Source organism: Prionailurus viverrinus, chromosome D2 (assembly GCF_022837055.1).
Source record: "Prionailurus viverrinus isolate Anna chromosome D2, UM_Priviv_1.0, whole genome shotgun sequence".
NCBI classification, from domain to species: Eukaryota; Metazoa; Chordata; class Mammalia; order Carnivora; family Felidae; genus Prionailurus; species Prionailurus viverrinus.
The window spans coordinates 48,380,002-48,403,677 of NC_062571.1; the positions used below are offsets into that span (position 1 = coordinate 48,380,002).

The 23,676-nt window shown below is 41.5% G+C and overlaps 1 protein-coding gene across 6 annotated transcripts in view; it reads left to right on the plus strand.

The window, feature by feature from the left end:
- The window catches only part of WASHC2A (WASH complex subunit 2A), a 61,377-nt gene extending 38,022 nt beyond the window's left edge, over positions 1-23,355 (plus strand). Inside the window, exons 21-31 of one of the 6 annotated variants that reach the window (XM_047825265.1) lie at positions 3,508-3,610; positions 8,800-8,952; positions 12,062-12,244; positions 15,086-15,214; positions 15,345-15,425; positions 16,035-16,160; positions 17,340-17,402; positions 17,759-17,971; positions 19,647-20,264; positions 21,062-21,239; positions 23,019-23,355. In XM_047825265.1, the coding sequence (XP_047681221.1) occupies positions 3,508-3,610; positions 8,800-8,952; positions 12,062-12,244; positions 15,086-15,214; positions 15,345-15,425; positions 16,035-16,160; positions 17,340-17,402; positions 17,759-17,971; positions 19,647-20,264; positions 21,062-21,239; positions 23,019-23,158 (1,987 nt within the window). In that variant the 3' untranslated portion in view covers positions 23,159-23,355. The other 5 variants (XM_047825262.1, XM_047825263.1, XM_047825266.1 and 2 more) reach the window with 5 other exon arrangements.
- The last annotated feature ends 321 nt before the right edge of the window (positions 23,356-23,676 follow it).

The window sequence follows — 23,676 nt, forward strand, 5'->3', positions numbered from 1 at the left end:
ATTTCATTCATTCTAGATGCTCAAGAGAAATGAAAACATGTCCACACAAACACTTATATATGATTGTTCATTGTAGCATTATTCGTAGAAGCCAGAAAGTGGAAATATGCCAAACATCCCATCAACTGACGACAGGATGCAGAAAATATGTTCTATCCATACAATGAACTCTGACTCAGCAATAAGAAGGAATAAAGTATTGATACATGCTACAACATAGTTGAACCTTACGTATTGTGTTAATTGAAAGCAGCCAGTCACAGAGGACCACATGCATGGTTCCCTTTGTATATAATGTCCAGAACAGATAAATCTATGGAGACAGAAAGTAAATTAGTGTTTGCCTGGGGCGAGGAGAATTGAGTCTGTTAACAGGCATGAGGCGTCATTTTGGATTGATGGAAATACTGTGAACCTAGATTGTGGTGATGGTTGCACAACTCTGTAACTAAAAACCAGTGAAGTGGGGCGCCTGGGTGGCGCAGTCAGTTAAGCGTCCGACTTCAGCCAGGTCACGATCTCGCGGTCCGTGAGTTCGAGCCCCGCGTCAGGCTCTGGGCTGATGGCTCAGAGCCTGGAGCCTGTTTCTGATTCTGTGTCTCCTTCTCTCTCTGCCCCTCCCCCGTTCATGCTCTGTCTCTCTCTGTCCCAAAAATAAATAAACGTTGAAAAAAAAATTTTTTTTAAAATAAATAAATAAAAACCAGTGAAGTGCATATTATAAAGGGGTAGATTTTATGGTTTGTAAATTATATCTCAAAACCATTCTGAAAACAGAAAGAAGCTCTGTGACTTTAACAGAGTTGTGACATACTGCCTGGTTAGCTGGGCACTTAGGTGTCCTGGCTTGCCTGGACAGCCCTGGTTTGTGCCTGCCATTCCAGCATGACGACTAATAAAAATTTCCCTTTCACTCTCAGAAATGTCCTGGTTTAGGCAATAGGCCCTGTGGTTATCTGAATGTTTTCTCATGTCTGTACCTTTCAAATAAATCAAAATACTTAACCTGTTATTTATAATGAGAAACACCCTCGTTCGCTGAGCAGCATATTTTTCTTCTGAGGACAGATCTCCATGGGAGGGCCAAACTTAACCAGCAGTTGCTGAGTATGTGGAGTGAGAGCCAACGTTAAGGACTGGCTGTTGTTTCCTATTAGAGCTCTGGCCAGAGAGCTAACTAGTTTTCTGTAGCTTACCTTCAGAATCTGTCATCACATATTTTTTGTGGGTTGGTTTGGTGTTTTGCTGTGTTTTTTTTTTTTTTTTTTTTTTTTTTTTTTTTAGAAATTACTTGTTCATGGGGCGCCTGGGTGGCTCAGTCAGTTAAGCATCCGACTTTGGTTGAGGTCATGATCTCATGGTTTGTGAGTTCGAGCCCCGCGTCGGGCTCTAGGCTGACAGTTCAGAGCCTGGAGCCTGCTTCAGATTCTGTGTCTCCCTCTGTCTGCCCCTCCACTGCTTGCACTCTGTTTCTTGCATTGTCTCAAAAATGAATAAACATTAAAATTTTTTTTTAATTAAAAAAAAATTACTTGTTCACGCTTAGTTGGTTAAGTGTCTGACTTTAGCTCAGGTCATGATCTCACAGTTTGTGAGTTTGAGCCCCACATTGGGCTCTGTGCTGACAGATCAGAGCCTGGAGCCTGATTCAGATTCTGTGTCTCCTCTCTCTGCCCCTTCCCCGCTCACACTCTGTCTCTCTCAAAAATAAATAAACATTAAGAATAAAAAAAGAAATTGCTTGTTCAGAAAATCATGCATGGGATATTTTCCTGCTATAGTTGCTTAATGAGGTTTCTGGCATTCTTTTTTTTTTTTTTTTTTTAGTGTTTTATTTATTTTTGAGAGAGAGACAGAGTTCAAGCAGGACAGGGGCAGAGAGAGAAGGAGACAGAATCCAAAGCAGGCTCCAGGCTCCAAGCTGTCAGCCCAGAGCCCAATGCGGGGCTCGAACCCACAAACTGTAAGATCATGACCTGAGCCGAAGTTGGATGCTTAACTGACTGAGCCACCCAGGCGCCCCTTGGTTTCTGGTATTCTTTAGGCATCTGATATAGTGATTGCTCGTCATCTAGAATTCAACTGTTTTGGTTATAATTTATATAAATTTTTATTGGTGTATATCTATAAAGGTATATTAGATACTACCGTACTGTGTCATTAAAAATTGGCTTTTTGCTTTTATGACTTATTCAGGGTATAGTCTTAATGTTTAACCATTCTTTAGTGTATACGTCCAATTAAGTGCACTCAACTATTTGGTTAGTTTTGTTCCCTAGTCTGTGATAAGGATCACAGTTTTTTTGTATTTGTTTTTGTTTTTTTTTTTAAGATATAGGCAGAAGTCGGTATTAAACTAATGAATAAGTTTCCTAGTGTCTTTCTGATAATTAAACTTACAGAAAAGGTTATAATACATATACTTATTAGTGTGTATGTTAATTATATTCTAACGTAAGTAGATATAGATGGTAAACAATTTGCTGAAATAAGGTGTTAGTATTACTTTTAGCTAGCTAAAATTGAATTTAAAGTTTGCATTATTTTGGTAATTCTGTAGTGTGCTAATTGGATGATTCCTTATCACGTAGTGAAAACTGGAACTTGACCTTTGAGTAGTTAGAATGTTTTCTGTTCTGGATTCCCCATGTCTAGTGCTAAGCTTCCCTGTGATTCTCCACTTTCATATATCTGTCCCTTAAAAGCTCTGATCAGTATTTGTTCTGTTTATTGACTACCTTCTCTGTGGAGCCAGGGCAGAATCTAGGTGAGAAGGTAGGTGAAGACCAGCTAGAGGAAGGTGGTGAGGAGAGCTGTGGCTGAAAGGGCCCAGTATATTCTCTCTCTCTCTTTCTCTCAATATTTTAACTTCACACTGTTTTTGGTTTTGTTTTGTTTTGTTTTTAAGTAGGCTCCACACCCAACATGGGGCTTGAGCTCATGACTCTGGAATCAAGAGTCACATGTTCTACTGACTGAACCAGCCAGGTGCTCCCCGCCCCCCGCCCCAACCCCACTATATTCTTTATTGGAAACAAATGCTGGAGATCTCGTTTCTGTGTATCTAGAGAATTCTAGAAAGCTAATGGTCCTTATAAGATTGAATAATGCAAATCTTTGTAGTATTTTTACTCCAAACCTACCTCTCCTCCCAGCATCCCCATACATGCTTTTAAATACTTGCAAAGCTAGTGCTCGCTTCAGTAGCACGTATACTAAATACTTGCAAAGCTAACAGTTAGTGCTCCTACAGTGAATCAAAGGGACAAGTAGAGAAGGCTCCTGAACTCTTCCACATAAGGATGAGAGACAGACTGATGATTTGCTAGACACAAATGGCACCTACTTCAAAAGTTTTTCTCATTTGCTTTCAACTACGTAAGGTCAGCAGATGTCTTGGGTGTTTTGGTGATAGGTGGGTTCCTGTAAGTATGGCCTGGAAGGAATATTGTATATATATTTTTAATCATACTTGCCTTTAATTTGACCTTTTGCTTGATTGTATAGCCAAAAGAAGACCCAGAGAGTGTCACTCCTCTTTGAAGATGATGCCGATAGTGGAAGCTCTCTCTTTGGCTCTCCTCCTGCATCTGTTCCTCCTGCAACAACGGTATTCTTGACCTCCTAGGCCCAGGAAATATCCTTGCCATGATCTTATGTGAATAGTGATACTTCCCTGAATCAGCTCCTATACCTGACCTTGTGGGCTAAGTCTAATGGAAAAACCTATTTGCCTAGTTTTAGAAATAGATCATCTAGTTATGGTATTTGATGAAGCACACATGCAAAGCGTGGGGGAAAGGGTTCCTTCATGTCCTGCAGCCCCTTCAGCATCAGGGGTGGGTCTCTGAAGTCTGAGGGGAGAGCACCGTTGCAGTTCTGGGCAGGTCGCCAGGCTTAGCCCCAGTGGCATGGAATTGTGCAAACACTAGACCAGGTCAGTTAAGGCACACATTATTCCTTTCAGGAGCATGTTTCAAGTACCAACGCTTTGGTCCCGGTTTATGTGAATAGCCAGTCAGTAAAACGGAAGGAAATTCTGGCACCTGCCAGAACAAGGATGAACCTCGAGGACTTTATATTGAGTGAAATAAGCCAGTCAGAAAAAGACAAATAGTATATGATGCTACTTACATGAGGTACCTGGAGTAGTGAAATTCATAGAAGCTGAAAGTAGACTAGTGGTTGCCAGGGGCTAGCAGGAGAGGGAAATGGGGAGTTGTTCAAGGGGACAGAGTTTCAGTTTTGCAAGATGGAAAAATTCTGGAGATTGGTGGCATAACAATGAATATTTTTAACACTGCTGAATTATAAATGGTTAAGATGATACATTTTGTTTTTTGCCATGGTTAAAAATTTTTAAAAAATTACAGTAAAAGGGGCACCTAGCTGGTTTAGTCAGTAGAGCACACTGCTCTTGATCTCAGGGTCATGAGTTTGAGCCCCATGTTGGGTTTAGAGATTACCTACATAAATAAACCTAAAAAACATTGAATATATATATTTTTAATATTTATTTTTGGGAGGGAGAGAGAGAGAGAAAGACAGAGAGGGAGAGTGAGCAGGGGAAGGGCAGAGAGAGAGAGAGAGACAGACAGACAGACAGAATCCTGAAGCAGGCTCCAGCCTCTGAGCTGTCAGCACAGAGCTTGATGCGGGGCTTGAACTCATGAACCGTGAGATCATGAGCCACCCAGGTGCCCCTAAAAAAACATTAAAAAAGTTAAAGTATGTAATAAAAAGTCCATCAGTGGCATCTGGTGTAAAGGATTCCAGTGATTACATCTAAATGACATCACAATCATTGTGGTGGTCTAAATGACCACAATCACCTCAGTTAAAGGTTTAGCCAATCTCGATGTTAGTTATATCAAAAAGGAGTATTAAAGAATGAGAGGAAGCTGGCATTATGTTATATTTATATTTATCCAGGGAACCTGGGCATACTGGCCTGTCATTCATCTTTCCCCAGCTCATTCCTTAGTGGGTGTATGTGAGTGTGTGCACATAGAACAAAATGAGGCCAAACAGCTATTTTACTGCCAGCTGGCAATTGCTAACAGCCCCAAAGGGAAATGTGGAACTTTTTAGGCTAGACCCCATGGATTAGAACTCCTTTATCTGACCTGGGTTAGCCTAAAAGGCCAAGAATCAAGCCAACTCACAGCCTGCTGTCAGGCCTTCAACTCCCAACTCCACGCCATTCAAATCTGGCATGTGATAGAGGCAAAAAGACACTTAAGACCAGGAAGAAGGTAAGAGCCCGTGGGACCCCTCCTACGCTGGAGCAGCCACCACGGCAACTCTGCCACCCATGCTTGATGAGGAAGGCCCTCCTCCTCCCACCATGGTGATGGGTGACCAAGTCCCTGTTACCTGCATAGGTTTGATGAAGGAGAGATAAGACCGTAAAGGAGCCTTGGAACTTCTGTTTTCTAGAGGCTGATACTTGGTTTTTTCATTCCTCCTAAATAGTTTTTGTTTCAAGTTTATTTTACATTATGCAGTAATATGTGGATGTCTTCTTTAAAAAGGTTTAGAAAATGCACGGAGAATACAAAGTCCTTATGCTCCTGCCAGAGTAGTCATTGGTAACAGTGCATTGTCAGCCCTTTCAGGCCTGTTTCCAGGCATTCACTCTATTTAGTTAAATGAGGTCATGTTGTACCTTTTTCTGTAAGTTGTTTTGTCCTGCAACATGTTTTTCATTTCCATAAGCTTTAGCTTCTTCTTTTTTCACCACTATCAGTATTCCGTAGTGTAGCTGTCCCAGGGTATGTGTGACTTATTTTGACTTTGATGGAGTAATTGTCACTGTTTCCTGTTTATTAGGGATCTCTCTCCCTTTTTTTTTTTTTTAAGTTTTTAAATTATTTTAAAGTTTATGTATTTATTTTATTTATTTATTTTTTGAGAGACACAAGTGAGAGAAGGGCAGAGAGAAGGAGAGACGGAATCCCAAAAAGGCTCTGTGCCATCAGCGCACAGCCCAGTGCGGGGCTGCAACTCACTAACTGTGAGATCGTGACTTGAGCCGAGATCAAGATCAGGACGCTGCGCTACCCCAGCGCCTCTAGGGATGTCTCTTTCCATCCCAACTTCTGGGTCATCTTTAGCCTTGACTACTGAGATAATTTCTTATCTGGCCTCTCCTCGAATGCTCCTTCCTTTCATCTGCCCTTCTTGCTGTTGCTCTGGTTCTATTCAAGGCAGCCTGATCCTATCACGTCCTTGTCACAAATGCCTGAGCCTGCCATGCCACCCGTAATCTCATTCACACTGGACTCATCTCTTCCAGCCTCACTCTCCGTGTGCTTTAGGTGACTTGCTGTCCCAGATTACTCCAGAGAAGGTTGTTGTCTCTCTTATCGGGAAACAGTTTTCATTTTGTCAGACATAGTGCAACTGTTAACTTGTCCTATGGAAGCTTCCCAGACCAGGATCTTGTCAGTTGATGATTTAGGGACTTTTTTCCCCCACCGTATTCCCATTAAGTGGGTGTGCACGGCTTACACCAGAAGCTTTCAGCATTGGGAGGAACATGCTGTGTTCCCTGGGCCCCGGGGCTCCCTCCTGCTGCTTCTGAGGTGCTCATGATCTTTTCTTCGAATCACCCATACTTGCATCTCCCTAAAGATGACATCAAGTGGTTCCGTGGTTAAAAGGGTCAGGAGATCTGAGTGGTTTTTCATTGTAGATTATAAATAATAACTTCTTCTCTAGATAAATGAGCAGTAACCTAATAAATTTTAAAGGTCATGGAAATGGAAAACTCCTTTCAACCTGTAGTAATTATGACTGTTAAATAAGAGAGAGGGTCAAAGATCTACATCTCACGTAGCTGAACAAACTGTACACAGATTCTTACTGTTTGTGAAGTACAGTTCCCTTCAGACAGCAGTGTATAAAACACTTTTTTTTTGTTTAGAGATCCTGAATATTTTAAAGTTAGCTGTGACTCTGTTATAAAACTGTCAAAGAAATTAATTTCACGATGAAGATAAAGTCAGCTTTATCTTTAGGAAGATTTGCAACCGATAGTTTGGGTGGCGTTTTCCTTGGTTTAAGGGGCCATACTAAAGTCTCATTTTTCACCCTGACCGGTTTGCGTTGAAGTTGTATGTGGTTTTCAGAGAGCCCAGTGCATTCCACCAAAATTTTTTCCTTTAATCACTTCAGTATTGCCTTACCTCTTCTGAAATTGTTTTGTGGGTTTCCAGCCTTTTATTTCAGGTTAAAATTGATTATACATTTTAAGGACCTCTTCTTAACAATAATTAAAAATGTTACTCTATTTTTTACTTCATTTATAATTTTTTCTCTCTCGTAGTTAAGGAGCATTCTTCTTTGATTTCCCAAATCTGTCTTCCTAACTTGATTTAGATATTGCTTCAAAGCTTACTTCCTCATAACCTCTCATCTAGTTGGTATGATAAAGTCATAGTTTTTCCTCAAGAATTTTTGATCACTTTCCCCAAGGATGCTGATAACTCTAGGTGAGTCACATAACCTCAGTTTTCTAAACCCTGAAATCCCTGCCTCCCCCATCAGGAACATGACAGATTGAGCAAAGTGCTCGCAAACTGGTGTGGACCATCTACTTGGTATAAAACACCATGACTTGCTGTTGAATTATATTATCCTTTCAAGGGAATAGACAGACATATGTGATAGCTATTAATGTAAGTTAAGAAGAAAATAAAAGCGAGGTAGACAGATAAATAATCTTACCAGTGTAGCAACTGATACTTACTGAAGAAGGTAGAGAAACCTTTATGGGGACCTCAAGCTGGGCCTTGCTTGAAAGATGAGGATTTGCTTCTACAGACAGTGGGGAAGGGTGCAAATTCACGGTAGGTTTAAGGAATAGTGAAGATTGAGGGCACCTGAGTGGCTCTGTTGGTTAAGCGTCTGACTCCTGATCTTGGCTCAGGTCATGATCTCACGGTTTGTGAGTTCAAGCCCTGCATCAGGCTCTGTGTTGATGGCAGAGAGCCTGCTTGGGATTCTGCCTCTCTTTCTCTCTGCCCCTCATCTGCTTGTGCTCTCTCTCTCAAAATAAATAAACTTAAAAGAAGAAAAGGAATAGGGAAGATTGGTAAGATGCAGGTAAACAAAGGGAGAAGATGAGGTATTAGTTGATAGTCACATTTAGCATTTACTTAATGCAAATAGTGCAGCTTTGGGGTGGGAGATGAAGCAATCTGGTGCGTATTTTCTTTTAGCAGAGGCAGCTCTGGATGACATCATTGACCTGAAATATGGGAGGACGGAGGCAGAGAGGAGAGACTAGTGGTTATCTGGGAGTCAGACATAAGGTTCTAATCAATAGCAGTATCTGTGAAGTGAATGGACACACGGAGACAGGTGCAGGCGTTACCATGGTAGAAGTTGTGAAGTGCTGTGTCTATAGTGAGGTGGTGGCGTTTATTGCTTCTCCCTGTTTGTGCCCCCTTCACTGTCCCGCACTGTCTCTCCCTCCACATTGCACTAACTCCCTCAAGAAGATTGTGGTTTCACCTGTTCTTTATGTTGTCATGCTAGTAAAGCACACTTTTTTTTTTTTTAATTAGAGAGAGAGAGCAAGCAAGCGAGCACACAAGTGGGGAAAGGGCAGTGGGAGAGAGAGAATCTTAAGTAGGCTCCACGCTCTGCACACATCCCAATGTGAGGCTCGATCCCACAGCCCTGGGATCATGACCTGAGCCCAAATCAAGAGTTGGATGCTCAACCAACTGAGCCACCCAGGCACCCCCACAGTTTTGTTTTTAAGGATGTCATTTGCTCTTCTTTTGGTAGAAAAGAGAGACTGTCCCTGAAGTAACACCTTTGCTGTTCAGCGACGAAGAAAAGGAGGCACCATTCGGAGTGAAACCTGGGGATAAGAAGGTTGATGGTGGCAGAGACTCATCAGCAGTGGGGAGCACTCATTTGGTTGAGGAGTCAGAAAAGGTAGACTTCTTTTTTTTGCATTTATATTCTGAGGTGTTTGTTTCTCATGTTTTGTAAAATGCAGACACACCCACACACAAATGCACACACCCTTACCTTTTTCTACCACAGAAAATAAATGGCTACTTTGTTGAATATTTTGAAAATACTGAAAAGTCTGAAGAAGAAAATCGGATCCCTCCATTCAGGGAAACCTTCAACATCGTTCTTGCTGTTGGGTCTCTTTTCTGGGCAAATGTGCACACAGTGATGTGCGTGTCTCCTGTTTTACATTCTTTTGTCGTCTTGTGCCCATGTCCGTTTTGCCTTTCTCTCTCCAGGGTGTTCTTCCACATCTTGTTTTTCATTTTGGTTTTCTCTCTGCATGTTTGCTCTTTCTGACTTGTTCTCTTTGTAGCATTTCTGTTATCCCTGCTTCCACTTGTACTTGAATTAAAATGGCAGTTTTAAGATTTTAGTTTCCCATTCCTTTACATTTAGTGGATGTTGGCTGTGAATTAGAGAGCAAAGTGAAATTTATCTCTCTGCTAAAACCTTTGCTTTCTTCTCCTGGGTGGTCTGTTATCTCCTCCTGTGAAAAGGCTGCTGGCTGCACCTGGAGGTCAGTGATGTGCACCTCTTTTTTTCCTAACCTTTCCTGTTCTCTGCGTGTTCAGCTATTCGCATTCAACCTCTGTTTCAGGACCTGTGTGAAGAGTATTGTATATACTTTTCCTGTTGAGGCCCCTTAGAGCTGCAGTGATACAAATTTTTCACTTGTGCCTGAGACACTGTGACATTGTCTACCTGTAGTTTCTATGTGGACCTGTTCTCTGTTCCTGTAGCCCAAGTTACCCCAGTCATAGCCCCTTCCATACTTGAATTCTAATTGCTTATTGTACTGCTGGCCCTGACTTGAGTGTAAGCTCCTTGAGGATTGGGACCAGGTTTCTTTTGCTCATCATTATATCTGTAGTACTTAGCATGTTACCTCACACATACTAGGCACTTTTATTTTTATTTATTTATTTTTTAAGTTTTATTTACTTTGAGACAGAGAGGGAGAGCATGAGCAGGGGAGGGGCAGAGAGAAGGAGAGAGAGAATCCCAAGAATCTCTGCTTCTCCCAAGCAGAGAATCCATACTGTCAGTGCAGAGCCCGACACGGGGCTCACACTCACAAACTGTGAGATCATGACCTGAGCCGAAATCAAGAGTTACCACTTAACCGACTGAGCCACCCAGGCACCCCCATACTAGGCACTTTTAAATTATGTATTTCTTCTGGGGTGCCTGGGTGGCTCAGTCAGTTAAGTGTTCAAGTCTTGGTTTTGGCTCAGGTCATTATCTTGCAGCTTTATGGGTTCAAGGCCCGCATCAGGCTCTACACTGGCAGCTCAGAACCTGCTTGGGATTCTCTCTCTCTCTCTCTCTCTCTCTGTCTCTCTCTCTCCCCCCCCTCTCTCTGCCCCTTCCCCATTCACACTATCTCTGTCTCTCTCAAAATAAATAAACTTAAATAAATTACATATTTCTTCAAACAAGCATAGTTTTCACAGTTTAACCACTCAAATTAGGATGCATTTCACAATCAGTGGCATATTTTAGACTTGTTTTTTTTCTTTCTCAGTGGTTCATAGAGTAATAGTGGATCTTAAAATCAATGGTATCTTACTTGAAATGTGGAACTTGTTGAATGAATAAATGCTACATTTTAGGATCATTTTAGTGATTCTTATAATTGCATAATACAGTGTGAGCCTTCTACAATTTAAGTAATTTTGTCAGGTTTCTTCTTGGGACTTAGGTATTAATTAAATACTAGGAAATAATATGATCCACTCCTAGTGATGGATATTTGTGCTTTCTCTGTGACTGGAAAATTATTATTATTATTATTTTTTTTTTTTTTATTTTTTTTTTCAACATTTATTTATTTTTGGGACAGAGAGAGACAGAGCATGAATGGGGGAGGGGCAGAGAGAGGGAGACACAGAATCGGAAACAGGCTCCAGGCTCTGAGCCATCAGCCCAGAGCCCAACGCGGGGCTCGAACTCCCGGACCGCGAGATCGTGACCTGGCTGAAGTCGGACGCTTAACCGACTGCGCCACCCAGGCGCCCCTATTATTATTATTATTATTATTATTATTATTTTTAACTTTAATGTATTTTTTGACATTTATTTATTTATTTTTTTAATATATGAAATTTATTGTCAAATTGGTTTCCATACAACACCCAGTGCTAATCCCAAAAGACGCCCTCTTCAATACCCATCACCCACCCTCCCCTCCCTCCCACCCCCCATCAGCCCTCAGTTTGTTCTCATTTTTTTTTTTTAATTTTTTTTTTAATGCTTATTTATTTTTGAGACAGAGAGAGGCAGAGCATGAACGGGGGAGGGTCAGAGAGAGAGGGAGATACAGAACCGGAAGCAGGCTCCAGGCTCTGAGCCATCAGTCCAGAGCCCGACGCGGGGCTCGAACTCACGGACTGCAAGATCGTGACCTGAGCTGAAGTCGGACGCTTAACCGACTGAGCCACCCAGGCGCCCCTGTTCTCATTTTTTAAGAGTCTCTTATGCTTTGGCTCTCTCCCACTCCAACCTCTCTCTCTTTTTTTTTTCCTTCTCCTCCCCCCCTGGGTTCCTGTTAAGTTTCTTAGGATCCACGTAAGAGTGAAAACATATAGTATCTGTCTTTCTCTGTATGGTTTATTTCACTTGGCATAACACTCTCCAGTTCCGTCTACATTGCTACAAAGGGCCATATTTCATTCTTTCTCATTGTGACTGGCAAGTTATTTATAGCTCATGAGCAACTGATGTAGATCAGGGTTGTAAATATGTATATCTCTTGATAGGCTGGAGGGACCTGTGACTTTAAACTGGTTGGAAAAATCATCTTTGGCTGTGAATTACCTGTGTAAGAATCTCTGTTGGAGTAGCTGATTGAGAGTTGACCTTAGTATTTTGTTACTTGGGGTTAATGTGATTAGCTATAGTGCCCTGAAACATGCAAATGTCGCAGTTACTGAATTAATGAAGAGTTGGGAAGGCCCCTCAGTAGAATTTGTATTTCTAGATGTTACTTATTTATTTATTTTTTTTTTACTGTTTCCATTTTCAGGGAGGACCTTTGACTATATCTACTCAGGAGTCGGTTGAGCATTCTGATTTATTTTCTTCATCATCCCCCTTGGACAAAGGAACCAAAAGTAGAACCAAAACTGTTCTTAGTTTATTTGATGAGGAAGAAGATAAAACAGAAGATCAAAATAGCATCCACGCTCCAAAGAAAGAAGTGGGAAAGGTGAGCAAAAAGCAATAAAGTTTCAGGGTTTTGAAAGGGTTAAAGAATCTCATTTTAAGGGGTCAGTTCTGTCATATGAGTTACTAAAGAATTGAGGGTTCTGGTTTCTCTTCATCTTCACTAGCACTTGTTGATTTTTTTCTGTAATGGCCACATGTGGGTGAGGGTGTGGGGAAACTAGAATCCTCCTGCGTTGCTGTTGGGAATGTAAATTAGTGTAGCCACTTCAGAAAACAATTCGGTAGTTCCTGAAATTATTAAACATGAGTCCCCCACAAGGCCCAGCAATTCCACTCCTGGGTATATCCAAGAGTAATGAAGACATATTCACACACAACTAGAATGTAATGTTCTTAACAGCGTTATTTATATTTATTATATATATATATATATATTTATATTTATTATAGTCAGAAGATGGAAAGAACTCAAAGTCCATCAGTTGATGAGTGGATAAACAATGTAGTGTATCTATTCAAAATGGCATATTATTTGGCAATAAAAGGAATAAGTTACTAATACATGCTACAACATGATGAACCTTGAAAACATGCTGAAAGAAAGAAACCAGTGATAAAGGACTACGTATTTTATGATTCCATTTATTTGAATGTCCTGAATTGGCAAATCCATAGAGCTACAAAGTAGAAGTGGTTGCCAGGGTCTGGGGGAATGGATGGATGAGAATGCAGAGTGACTGCTAATAGGTTTGGGGTTTCTTTTGGGGTAATGGGAAAGTTCTAAACTTACCTGGTGGTGGTGTTTGCACAACTCTGTGAATATACTAAAAATCACTGAATTACACACTAGGTGAATTTTATGGTGTATGAATTTTATCTCAGTAGAGATATTTAAAAAAAAAAGAAACCCAAACAGGTGCCAGGCCATATTGCCAGTGCTTTTCGTAAACCGAACTGAGGAAATGGTCCATGTTGATTTCTATAAAAAAATGTTTTATTATTTTTTATTACAGTAGAAGTATAACCCTGTTTATGAACGAGAGCTACACAGAGTGAATATGAATTACTTGCTGTATTTTCTTCCAGTCTTTTACTCTGTGTGATTTTGTACTGTGATTTTCATGGTCGTGAAAGTTTTTAAAAAAATTTTCATTTATTTATTTTTATGTATTTGTTTACTTTTTAAGTTTCTTCATTTTTTGAGAGAGACAGAGAAAGTGAGTGGGGGAGGCAGAGGGAGAGGGAAAGAGAGAATCTCGAGCAGGCTCCACACTGCCAGTGTGGAGCTTGATGTGGGGCCTGAACCATGAGATTGTGACCTTGAGCTGAAACCAAGAGTTGGATGCTTAACCAGCTGAGCCACCCAGGTGCCCCAATGGTCATGAAACTTTTAAACTTAGCTACTGTGTTACTGTGTTGCTGTGGGTTTTTATGTATAGTCAGTAATAATAATTAGTGACTTTTTAATGTGACACATCTCCTCAGTTGTGAGGGTTCTTTTGTTTCATCTGTGGTCGTGATACTAAATGTTATGGGTGAGAGAGTCTGCATTGTGTGAATGGAAGTCTCTGTTCTTGGATTCCACACAAGATTTATGTGAGGCTCTGCTTTCAAATAAAAACAGCCAGAAGGGAAGTAGCACGAAGGAATTTATGAAAGCGGAAACACTCTCAAGGTGGGAGAGCGGGCAGGTTCTGTAAGGTGAAGCCTGTCCCCAGTTTGTTTTGAGATTGGATGTTATAGGGTCTCTCTGGGCTGGGAGCTGGGGTAGTCTCTAATGGAGGCTGCTTCCAGTCCTTTGGGGAGCTCCTCCCACAGGTTGGGAGGGGTGGTTTTTGACCCTTCAAAGATTGTATAGGAAAGGTCATGGCAGCCTTTCTCCATTGTCGGGGTGGGGGGTTGTACCCGCAAAGCAAAAGCATTGTGACCAGTCTAGGGGTTACCCTGGGCAGAGGTGGAAGAGGAGAATGCGCGTTCTGCACTTGTGGGTCTTTGGTCTGTCAGCCCCAGGGTCTTGCAAGCCACAAGGTCAGGATGTTGTGTCCTCGGGTTTTTAATGTGTACCTTACTTATCATCGTCCTTGTGTCCAGCCTTTGTCCCTATCAATCCCCTTCAAGGACTTGGGTCTCTGACTCGGGGCATTCCTTCCACTGCTCTGTTACAGTAGCTTGTACTTAACATAAAGAAGAGCTCTTCTGAATCGGCCCCCTGGAAATAACAAAAACAAAAAAGCAAAAAAAGGTAAAGAAGAAATAGGGAAGTATTTAAGAATGTCACGTCTGGGATATTACAGTGTCAAATCAAGTAATGTGAATAGTAATTTTCAAATGTCAGCTACCCTATCAAACAAAAATAACTTGTTTGGAAGATAGTGGGATGGAAGGTGGGTGGGCATAGGAGAAGGTTGGCTCATCATCCCTGTGCCAGGTCTTTAGAGTAAGACGCTGACAGATTAGGGATACACACTTGACCACTGTGTAGGTTTTGGTATTAAGTGAGCTGCTCTTCTTCCCTTTGGAAATGAGATGGAGAAAACTTACTTGATTTTGTGTTTTCACCCTTAAAATGTTTCTCATTATGGAATTAATGGGTTGTTTTATAAATAAAAAGTTCAGACATTTGTTACAGGCTGAAGGAGGATCTTTCCAGATGATGTATATGTTAATGTATTCCAGATCTGCATTTGCAAATGTATTTCGCACTATCTCTGGTAGCTCCATAGCCTTGTGTTGTGTGAATGTGTCATTCCCTTTGTGATTGGCACTTAGGCTGTGTCCAGCCTGTAGTCATTGGAAACAGCTGCAGGGGATATCTTTGTAGTTGCATGTTTGTAGCTGTGATTTCCTTGAGGTAAATCCTTACAACTCCTCTTTTTTCCAGGGTCCTGATCCTGATACTCGCCCAAAGAGCACAGGTGTCTTTCAGGATGAAGAGCTCCTTTTTAGTCACAAGCTCCAGAAGGACAATGATCCAGATGTTGACCTCTTCTCTGGCACCAAGAAAACCAGGGTCAGTTTCAAAAGGTTCTTCACATCATGACTTTGTTACTGTATTAAATATTATAAGTCAATAGCTCACCTAACTCTTTTTGTAAATTGCTTTTGTTTTGAATATTGAATTTGAGTTTTGTCTATTCCAGTTACTAGAGCCAAGTGATGGGAGCCTATTTGGGGATGATGAAGATGATGATCTTTTCAGCCCTGCCAAGTCACAGCCTTTGGTATCAGCCTTTTGCTCTCAATACTGGGGTGTGGGGAAGGCCTCTGGGAAGGAAATTAATGTGTACTTATAAGAGGAAAACACGCAGAGAATTTTGGCGCTTACCAGTGAAGGAATGGCAAATGGCACGCTGATGATAGCATTTGTGGTGTCCTCATCTTATGTTTCCTAATTAACATTAAAGCATTAACTAACCCAAGCTCTTACTGTATTACAGATTTGTTTGGTTTTTAAGTTGGTTATTGAAAGACCAGTGCATGCCACACGGTGACTAAATACCCATGCCTTTCAGGTGCAAAGCTTTAAATTTGAGTGTTAGCCTGTTTGTGTCATTTGTCTCCACCCCAGTAGATTTTGTTAAGCACTCTCTATTTTGTTTAGCATAGCAGGAACTCCCGAGAAGGTCACGGTCTTTAGAATGCCATTTCTGAAATGCTGCATTAGTTGTATTAGTTCACCTAATGTTGAAATGTTCAAATGTTGTATTAGTTCAACTCTCATTCAAGAAATGACCCAAAACTCAGAAGCCAGATTGTTTTTATGTATTATGACTTTTCTTTAAAATTTCTGAGATAGATGACAGGTGGTTGGTATTCTTTTTCTTTTGAAGATCTCAGAAAAGAAGAAGGTAGTGAAAAAAGACCACTCTGTATCCTCTGTCAAGAACCAGAAACATCCTGAATCCACTCAGCAGGGTATCAAAGAAAAAAGCACATTGAAACCGGAAACACCTCAGGTTAGAACTGCTTAAGGACTTTCAGCTCTTGCTTGTATCCCAGGACAGAGGGACTCCATCATGCATACCCAAGGGTACTCAGAGTTCTCTTGATTAGGGAGGAAACAGCAGCTAGGATGACTTCTCTCTCTTTATTGTATGGTTTTAAAAAAAATTTCTTTTTCTAATTAAAAAAATTTTTAAAGTAAAGCTCTACATCCAGTGTGGGGCTTGAACTCATGACCTAGCGATCAAGATTTGTATTCTCTACCAACTGAGCCAGCCAGGCTCCCCTACTGTGTTTTTGTTTTGTTTTGTTTTGTTTTGTTTTGTTTTGTTTTGTTTTAAACACACTTCTCTGCTGCCTCATCTGTTCTCACTGTACACTCCAGTCTCATGAAGCTATACTTGTGATTACTGTTTTTGGACGACCTTCAAATTCAGTTCCAAGGTAGAGTTAATACAGGGTGAAGAATCTTCTTCCCATTAGAACCTCCATTTCTCCCTTTGGACTACCTTGGAGTAGAATTACATTAGAATTAAACATAAATTGTATCCAATTCCTTGGTTCCCCTTGGTTCCCCTATTTTCTTGGTTACCTCTTCTGAGGTCACTGCTGATAGGTCTCTGTTCTCAGCAGTCTTCTCTCCGGAGCTCCTCCTGGGAACAGGCCATGACTGGAAAGTGAGTTCTGGTTCTGGATTCCAGCTGTCTCTGGATGTCTCACTGAGGCTTCAGTGTCCTGAGCTGTGAAAACAAAGCCCTGGGAATAGCACGTCTCCAGTGACTTGTCCCAAGTTTCAACTTCCTTTGCTTCTAGAACCTCAGTGTGTTAGGTTGTGGGTGAATTTCTGTGTGCTCTGTGACATTTGCTGTGTGGGATAACCAGCATGGTAATTTTGCCAACTGGTCAGATTTTGGTACTCTGATAACCCTGTGGTTCTTACGAATCTAATTCATGATCTTTGTCTGCCTTTACTCCATTTACGGTCTGCCAGCGTTCCTCTCACACAGCAGAAGAAGAGGCATAAGTGAAAGATTTTGAGGCCCCAGGAGAGATTTGAATGCCTTTCCCTAATTAGAATCACAGAAAGTGACAGCTTCACCTTCCCTCAAATTTAATAGACATAAGTGTAATCCAAGAGACACTTTTCTTTCTATTTCCCTAATGGATTGTTAACCAAATGTAATTTCACACAGGACTCACCAGGTCCCGCTCCATTTAAAACCAAAGAACCATCCCCTCGGATCTGGAAAATACAAGTAATTATAACGTGTCTGGAATCTTCACTGCCTGCCTTGTGGCATCTATAAACTTTTTTGAATATTTACTTTTGTCAACTGTTGCCAGGCATTTTCGCATCTCTTCCCCACCCTCTAGTTGTTGCTTCTTGTGTGCTGCGTCTGTAACATCTTTTCTTTGGTCCCAGTGGTGGGCACAGGTATATAATCCTCTATTTTAATTCTAAGACTTGATCGGGAGACTTCCCTGCATTTCTCTCTCTCCTGTTGTATTATACATTATGTACACCGCGTCTCTTGTCATGTGTTACACTAGTAATCATAGACTGCTGAGTTTTAAGAAGACATACAGAGTAAGTGTCATTTTTCTCTTTTAGGCAAATTTAGCGATTAATCCAGCAGCCTTGCTGCCTGCAGCGGCTCCCCAGATCTCTGGAGTAAAACCTGTTTTGCCAGAATTGGCTTTTCCTTCATCTGAACCCGAGAGGATCCACGGTCTGGAAAGTATGCCCGCTCTTCCTAGTAGTGGGGAGGCCGGCGTGAGTTTTGATCTTCCAGCTCAGGCAGACACCTTACACAGTGCAAATAAGGTGATGAAGCCACCTTTGCTTGCTTTCTTGCTTTTTTTTTTTTTAAATCCAGAATAACTTGTATATTTCTAACTAGTCCATCAGTTAAACAATCATAGGCTGCCTCCCACTAACCATTTGAAGGAGGCACCTCAGCCTTCCTTCAGCCTCTCCACCCTCCTTACACCTTCCTAATTCTGCGTCCACTTTTCCATTGCCCGTATTTGTTACTTTTACATTCTGCTCAGTATCCACAGTGAAGTCCCACTGTCTCCAGGCTCTCCTGCGTTGCCACCTGCAGGCCTAAACAGAGCAGATCGTGTCCCTCCTCTGCTGGCTCCTTACTGCCCAAAGGAGGACATTCAGGCTCCTCGGTTTGCTATTAAAGCCTCTTACAATCCACACTAACCGAAACTTCCACCTTGCCCACCAACCACTCCACACCGTCAGCCTACGCTGCAGTCACACCAGGCACCATTCCTTGAACACACACACAACCACCCACTGCTGCCAGCAACTTGTGCTGCTACCTCTGTCAGCAGTGCTCTTGCCCATCGACAGACTGCTCAAACTTCACTGCTTCTGTGATATTTCCCCTGGTGCCCTCTTGTGTTAGGCTCCCTTCTCTGAGATCCCATGGCAGTTACTTCCCAGCTGGTATGGTCCTGTCACCCTGTTCCACAGGACTGTGGGTATGTGCTGCATGGACTGAACTCTTCGAGGTTTTGCTCTCATTTTAGTTGGTTCTCTTTTTTCTACCTAGTCTTCCTTCTCTAGAAAATCTTAGCTGATGTCTCAGTAAGCAACAGCACCTAAGATAACTCTGGTGAATACATTCATTTTAAGTGTTTCCAAAACTCTTTTCCTCGTGAAAAATAAAATATCCTTCTTTTTGTTCTATTTTTTGTCAGCCTTTGGTGAGGGGGAGGGTAAGTTTACATTGGCTACTTCATAAAATTATTTGTGAAATTTCCTTGAAATAGGTAAACATAGCCAAGTACTTTGGCCAAAGAAGCTTGTACCTTCTTAAGACTACTTGATTGTATATTTTGGAAAATATCACAAATACTGTATTATTGCTAATGAGTAACTTCTGTTTTGAGGTTATATTAAAAGTTCTGATTTCTAAGCCACATTTTTTATGTCAAATATTCAACATTTAAATTTAGTGTTTGTTGACTTGAAGAGAAGAGCACGTTAGATTCCCTGTCTTTGAATTGTCTCTTATCTTCCTGGTTTTGGAGCCTGATTGTAGGCTAGCCTCTTGTAAAGGTTAGCACTAGAATTCCCCCTAATTCTCTCTTGTTTTGAAAGAGACCCACATGTAAACCAAGGGCAGAGTAAGGGCCGGAAAGGGTTGTGGCACACAGAGTACCAACATGCCTGCTTTTCAGGGTTCCAGCAGCAGATGAAGCCTTTTGTATGAAATTAAACAGAAATTGCCCTGCAAAGACTCCATGGGGAACACTGAAGGATTAAGAGTAACATAGTCTTGGAGTAGCTATTAAACGTCTTTGGAAATCTTTAGGAAATAATCCTTTCTCTGTCTTGGATAATAATCTTGATTGAGGGATTGAGGTAGACCAGACAACCTTATAATATTTTGAGTCACTGATTATTTGCTACGTTAGCTTTGAACACCTTTTTGTTCTTCTTTTTAATCGTTAGATCAACACAGGGTTTTTTGCCATTGCAGAGTCGGGTCAAAGTGAAAGGGAAGCGTAGACCGCAGACCCGTGCGGCTCGGAGGTTGGCTGCCCAGGAGTCCGGTGAGGCCGAGGATGTGAGTGTCCCCAGAAGATCCATTGCACGCTTGGCAGATGGCAACATTTCACCAGGTGACCCTCAACCACAGCCCAGGGCAGCTGGGAGAAAAGACATCTCTGAGGAGGCTGAGGCAGCTGCCGCTCCAACTTGGGCAGGTGGTCCTGTACCTGAAGTAGACAGAAGCCCCTTTGCGAAATCTCTGGGTCAGCCTCTTGAGGATGACATTTTTGATTCTGGAGATATCTTTTCCAAGGGCACTGGCTCTCAGACCACGGGAAGAAGAAAAGCCAAGACAAAGGCAGCAGATGGCCTGGCCAACCCAACAGGGGGAAGTAAAGAGAAGAGCCCCATGTTTCCCTCTCTAGGTGAGGCAGGCAGTGATGATGATCTCTTCCAGTCTGTTAAACCAAAACCAGCAAAGAAAACAAATCCTTTCCCGCTCCTGGAAGATGAGGATGATCTCTTTACAGATCAGAAAGGCAAGAAGAATGAGTCCAAATCCAACGGTCAGCAGGAGGCCATCTCAAAAGCACAAGATATTTTTGAGGTAAAAGGACATGAGAGTACTTTCTGGGCCTGTTTCTGTGTTAAGACAAACCCCGGATTGGCTCATTTGAGCCATAGGTTACAATAAGCTCATTTCATTGCTGCTTGCTACCTATTTGCTTAGTACTTACAATTAGGATCTTTTATTAGTTACTCTGAAATTTACTCAAAAGTAGGTTTTTGTTTTGTTTCACGTGGGGGTGGTTCTTGGCTGGCTATGGCCATTGATACAAGTCTTGATTTTCATAGTTTTTATCAGCATGTTGCTTCAGTCAGCTTTCTTGGCATGCTGCTCTATGACATATATAAAGCAGCATCAGTGCAGCTTAAGTGTTTCGCCTCTGGTTCTTGGGGAAACAGGCCCTAGCTGGAGTACAGGCAGTAAGGCCTTCAAGTGCTACTCTCTGAGCAGGTGTTTATTGAACATCTGGGTACTAGAGACACAAAGTGAACTAGGACCAGTGTGTAAGGGGAATTGGATACAGGCAGGGCAACAGATAAATAAAATGTTTTCAGATAATGTTAAGTGGCATAATGAAAACAGCTCCGGTCAGTGAGACAGAGTGATGGAAAGGGTAGGAGGCACTCCTTAAGAAAGGACTGGAAGAGAAAGCCTCTCTACAGAGGTGGCATTTGAGCTGGGGCTAGAAGAAAGACAAGGACTGGGCCAGGCAGAGAGCTGGAGTGGGGCATTCCAGGCAGGGAGGGCAGGTCACATGGCTGTTGCAAACTATAGTGGCAGTTTGTATTTCTACCACTTGATTTAAAATTGTTTTACTTCTGTTTTGGCTCAACAAGGATGATATATTTGCTACAGAAGCAATTAAACCCTCGCAAAAAGCAAGAGAGAAGGAAAGAACATTTGAATCCAACTTGTTTGATGATAACATTGATATCTTTGCTGACCTAACTGTAAAACCAAAAGAAAAGTCCAAAAAGAAAGTGGAAGCTAAGTCTATATTTGATGATGATATGGGTAAGTTTGATTTTCTACACATGACACAGAGAGTCATTGCCATTCAGGGACTTGGTACTTCTCCTACCTTTGTTTCGGCCCTTTCCTGGAAAACATTCCCCCCTGGGTTTCCTTTGGCTTGCTGTATAGTCCTGAGTTAGGCTGAGAATGGATAAGTAAATGGACTAGTTACTTTGGTGAAACAACTTTTTGCTCTGATGGACATCAAGGAATTTGAAGGAGCCCGGATTTTGACCTTAAGTACAATTGAACTTTTGTATTAGTGTGCCCCCTGCCAATTATCTGTGATAACTCAGAACATTCTGATGTTACGAAGGGAGGCTCAGAAACTGCCCCACATGCTGAAGTTGGCTGAGGTGGCTGCCTCAGGCGTGGGGCACTTGTCTGAGTCAGAGTTCTAACTGAGGAGTGAGTGTCAGTCATTCAGAGAATGGAGGGGGCCAGTGCAGGAGGAAAGTGGTGCTATACATGAAAGCAGGTTATAACTCAGACTTAGCATCTCACAAAAGATCTTCTGTGTTTGTAAACATGCTCATTTGGGCAAGCCAAATGCCTAAACTCAAATGTGGGGCTTATGATATGTCTGGTGTTGATGGGTAGGACTTGAGTTGAGGCCAAATGCACACTGTCTCCTCCTTCCCCCCTCTCTCCCAGGTCTAGACCTTGGGGTTAATTGGGAGAAAGCAGCTGCACTGCCACATGGGGCCTGGTCCTGGAGTAAGCTGTGTGCTGTGTCTCCACCTGCTTCCCACCACAGGGGATGCAGAAGAGACTTCGCTGTTTTTCGTTTTGTTTGTTTGTTTTTAATTACAGAAAAAGTAATACATACCTGTTGTAATAGATTAGTATTATTTGGAAAATGTAAAATGTGAAAACCAATCCCTAGAGGTCACCATTGTTGAGTGTTGGGTGTATATATCTTTTCAGCTGTGGTGATGATAATACAGCTTTGCATACGTAGAAAGGTATGCTTATTTTTTCCAAAATATGAATATATTTTATCTGTTCTGCAGTCCTTTTAGTCACTTACTGTCTTCCCATGCCAGTACATAGAGATCTATCTGCTTCCTTGTTGTTAGTGGTTGTGTAGTATCCTTTTGTGTTTAGCCATTAGCACATTGAAGGTGATCTAGGTTGTTGCCAAGTTATCTTTGTTACAAATAATGCCAGGCCTTTAACATTTGTGTCTACGTATCTCTATGTAAACATGCTCAAATCTCTGTAGGATGGAATCTTAGCAGTAACATTGCAGGTGAGTCACAAAACACTACAGTCAGTGAAACAACTGAACACGAATGTAGTCATAAAGACTTACATTCTTAGAATTGACATGTCTCAGATAGGTGCATTTATTTTAAAAGAGGGTGACTCCTATGTTGGATTTCCCTTTGCTTATTTGTATTGCCCTTTCCTTTGAAAACCTTGTGGGAAGAGAATGTAGAAGTAGGTATAATGTCACGTAAAGTCAGGGGCTGGATTGGAGTTCCAGTTATCCTTCCCTTTTTCCTGTCCTCCATGTGAACACGCATACATTTGTAGTTGAGAAAATTGTGATCTGCAAGAACTTATGATTTGTATGTGGTCCTAAAACTTAATTAGTAGCAAAGCCAGGACCAGTATCTAAGAGGCTTGGCTCTTAGTGTTCTTGGTATCCCATACTGTTATCAGACTTGAGTATTTGATGATTTATGTAGCTGTGTCTTAAAAGCACCCATTTTCTTGCCTGTTCAGCAAATCTTTTTCTTTTCTTCTTCTTTTTTTTTTTTTTTCTTTTTAAAGATGATATCTTCTCCTCTGGTATCCAGGCTAAGACAACCAAACCAAAAAGTCGATCTTCACAGGCAGCACCCGAACCAAGATCTGAACAGAAGGTGTCCAACATATTTGATGATCCCTTGAATGCCTTTGGAGGCCAGTAGAGCAGGGTATCACATCTCACTCTTCAGCTACATCCTTGAGTTATTGATGCTGTCTTACGTGCTCATCGTCTTAATTGAATTAGAAAAAGCAAATAATGAAACAGTACACCTTTCTTACCCAGCATACTTAGTATTTTTCTGGCCTGGTTTTAATCATGCTTAATACTGCAAAACAAAAATAAATATTTCACAGTGTTGTTGTTTGTTTTTTTTTTTTTAAACTATATTTTTATTTAATTAGCCTTGATGGGGTCACAGTATGATTTAGGGCATGTTGGAGAAGAAACCTCTGTGTGCCTTTCATGAGTGGGCGGGAATTCCAGAGGAAGCAATGGCAGACAGATGATCAGGAGTCTTCCTTTCATGGATAAAAGCCCTAGCTTAGAGCCTAGGCAGGTGATAGAGGAAGGGGATGGGATTATGTATTTCATGACTCTTTGCAGTCTGAGAGGAGGTTTCCTCTTATTCCAATGAATTTTGAAAATGCCTCTATAGGTTAATTAAGGCAAGGTTTGGTA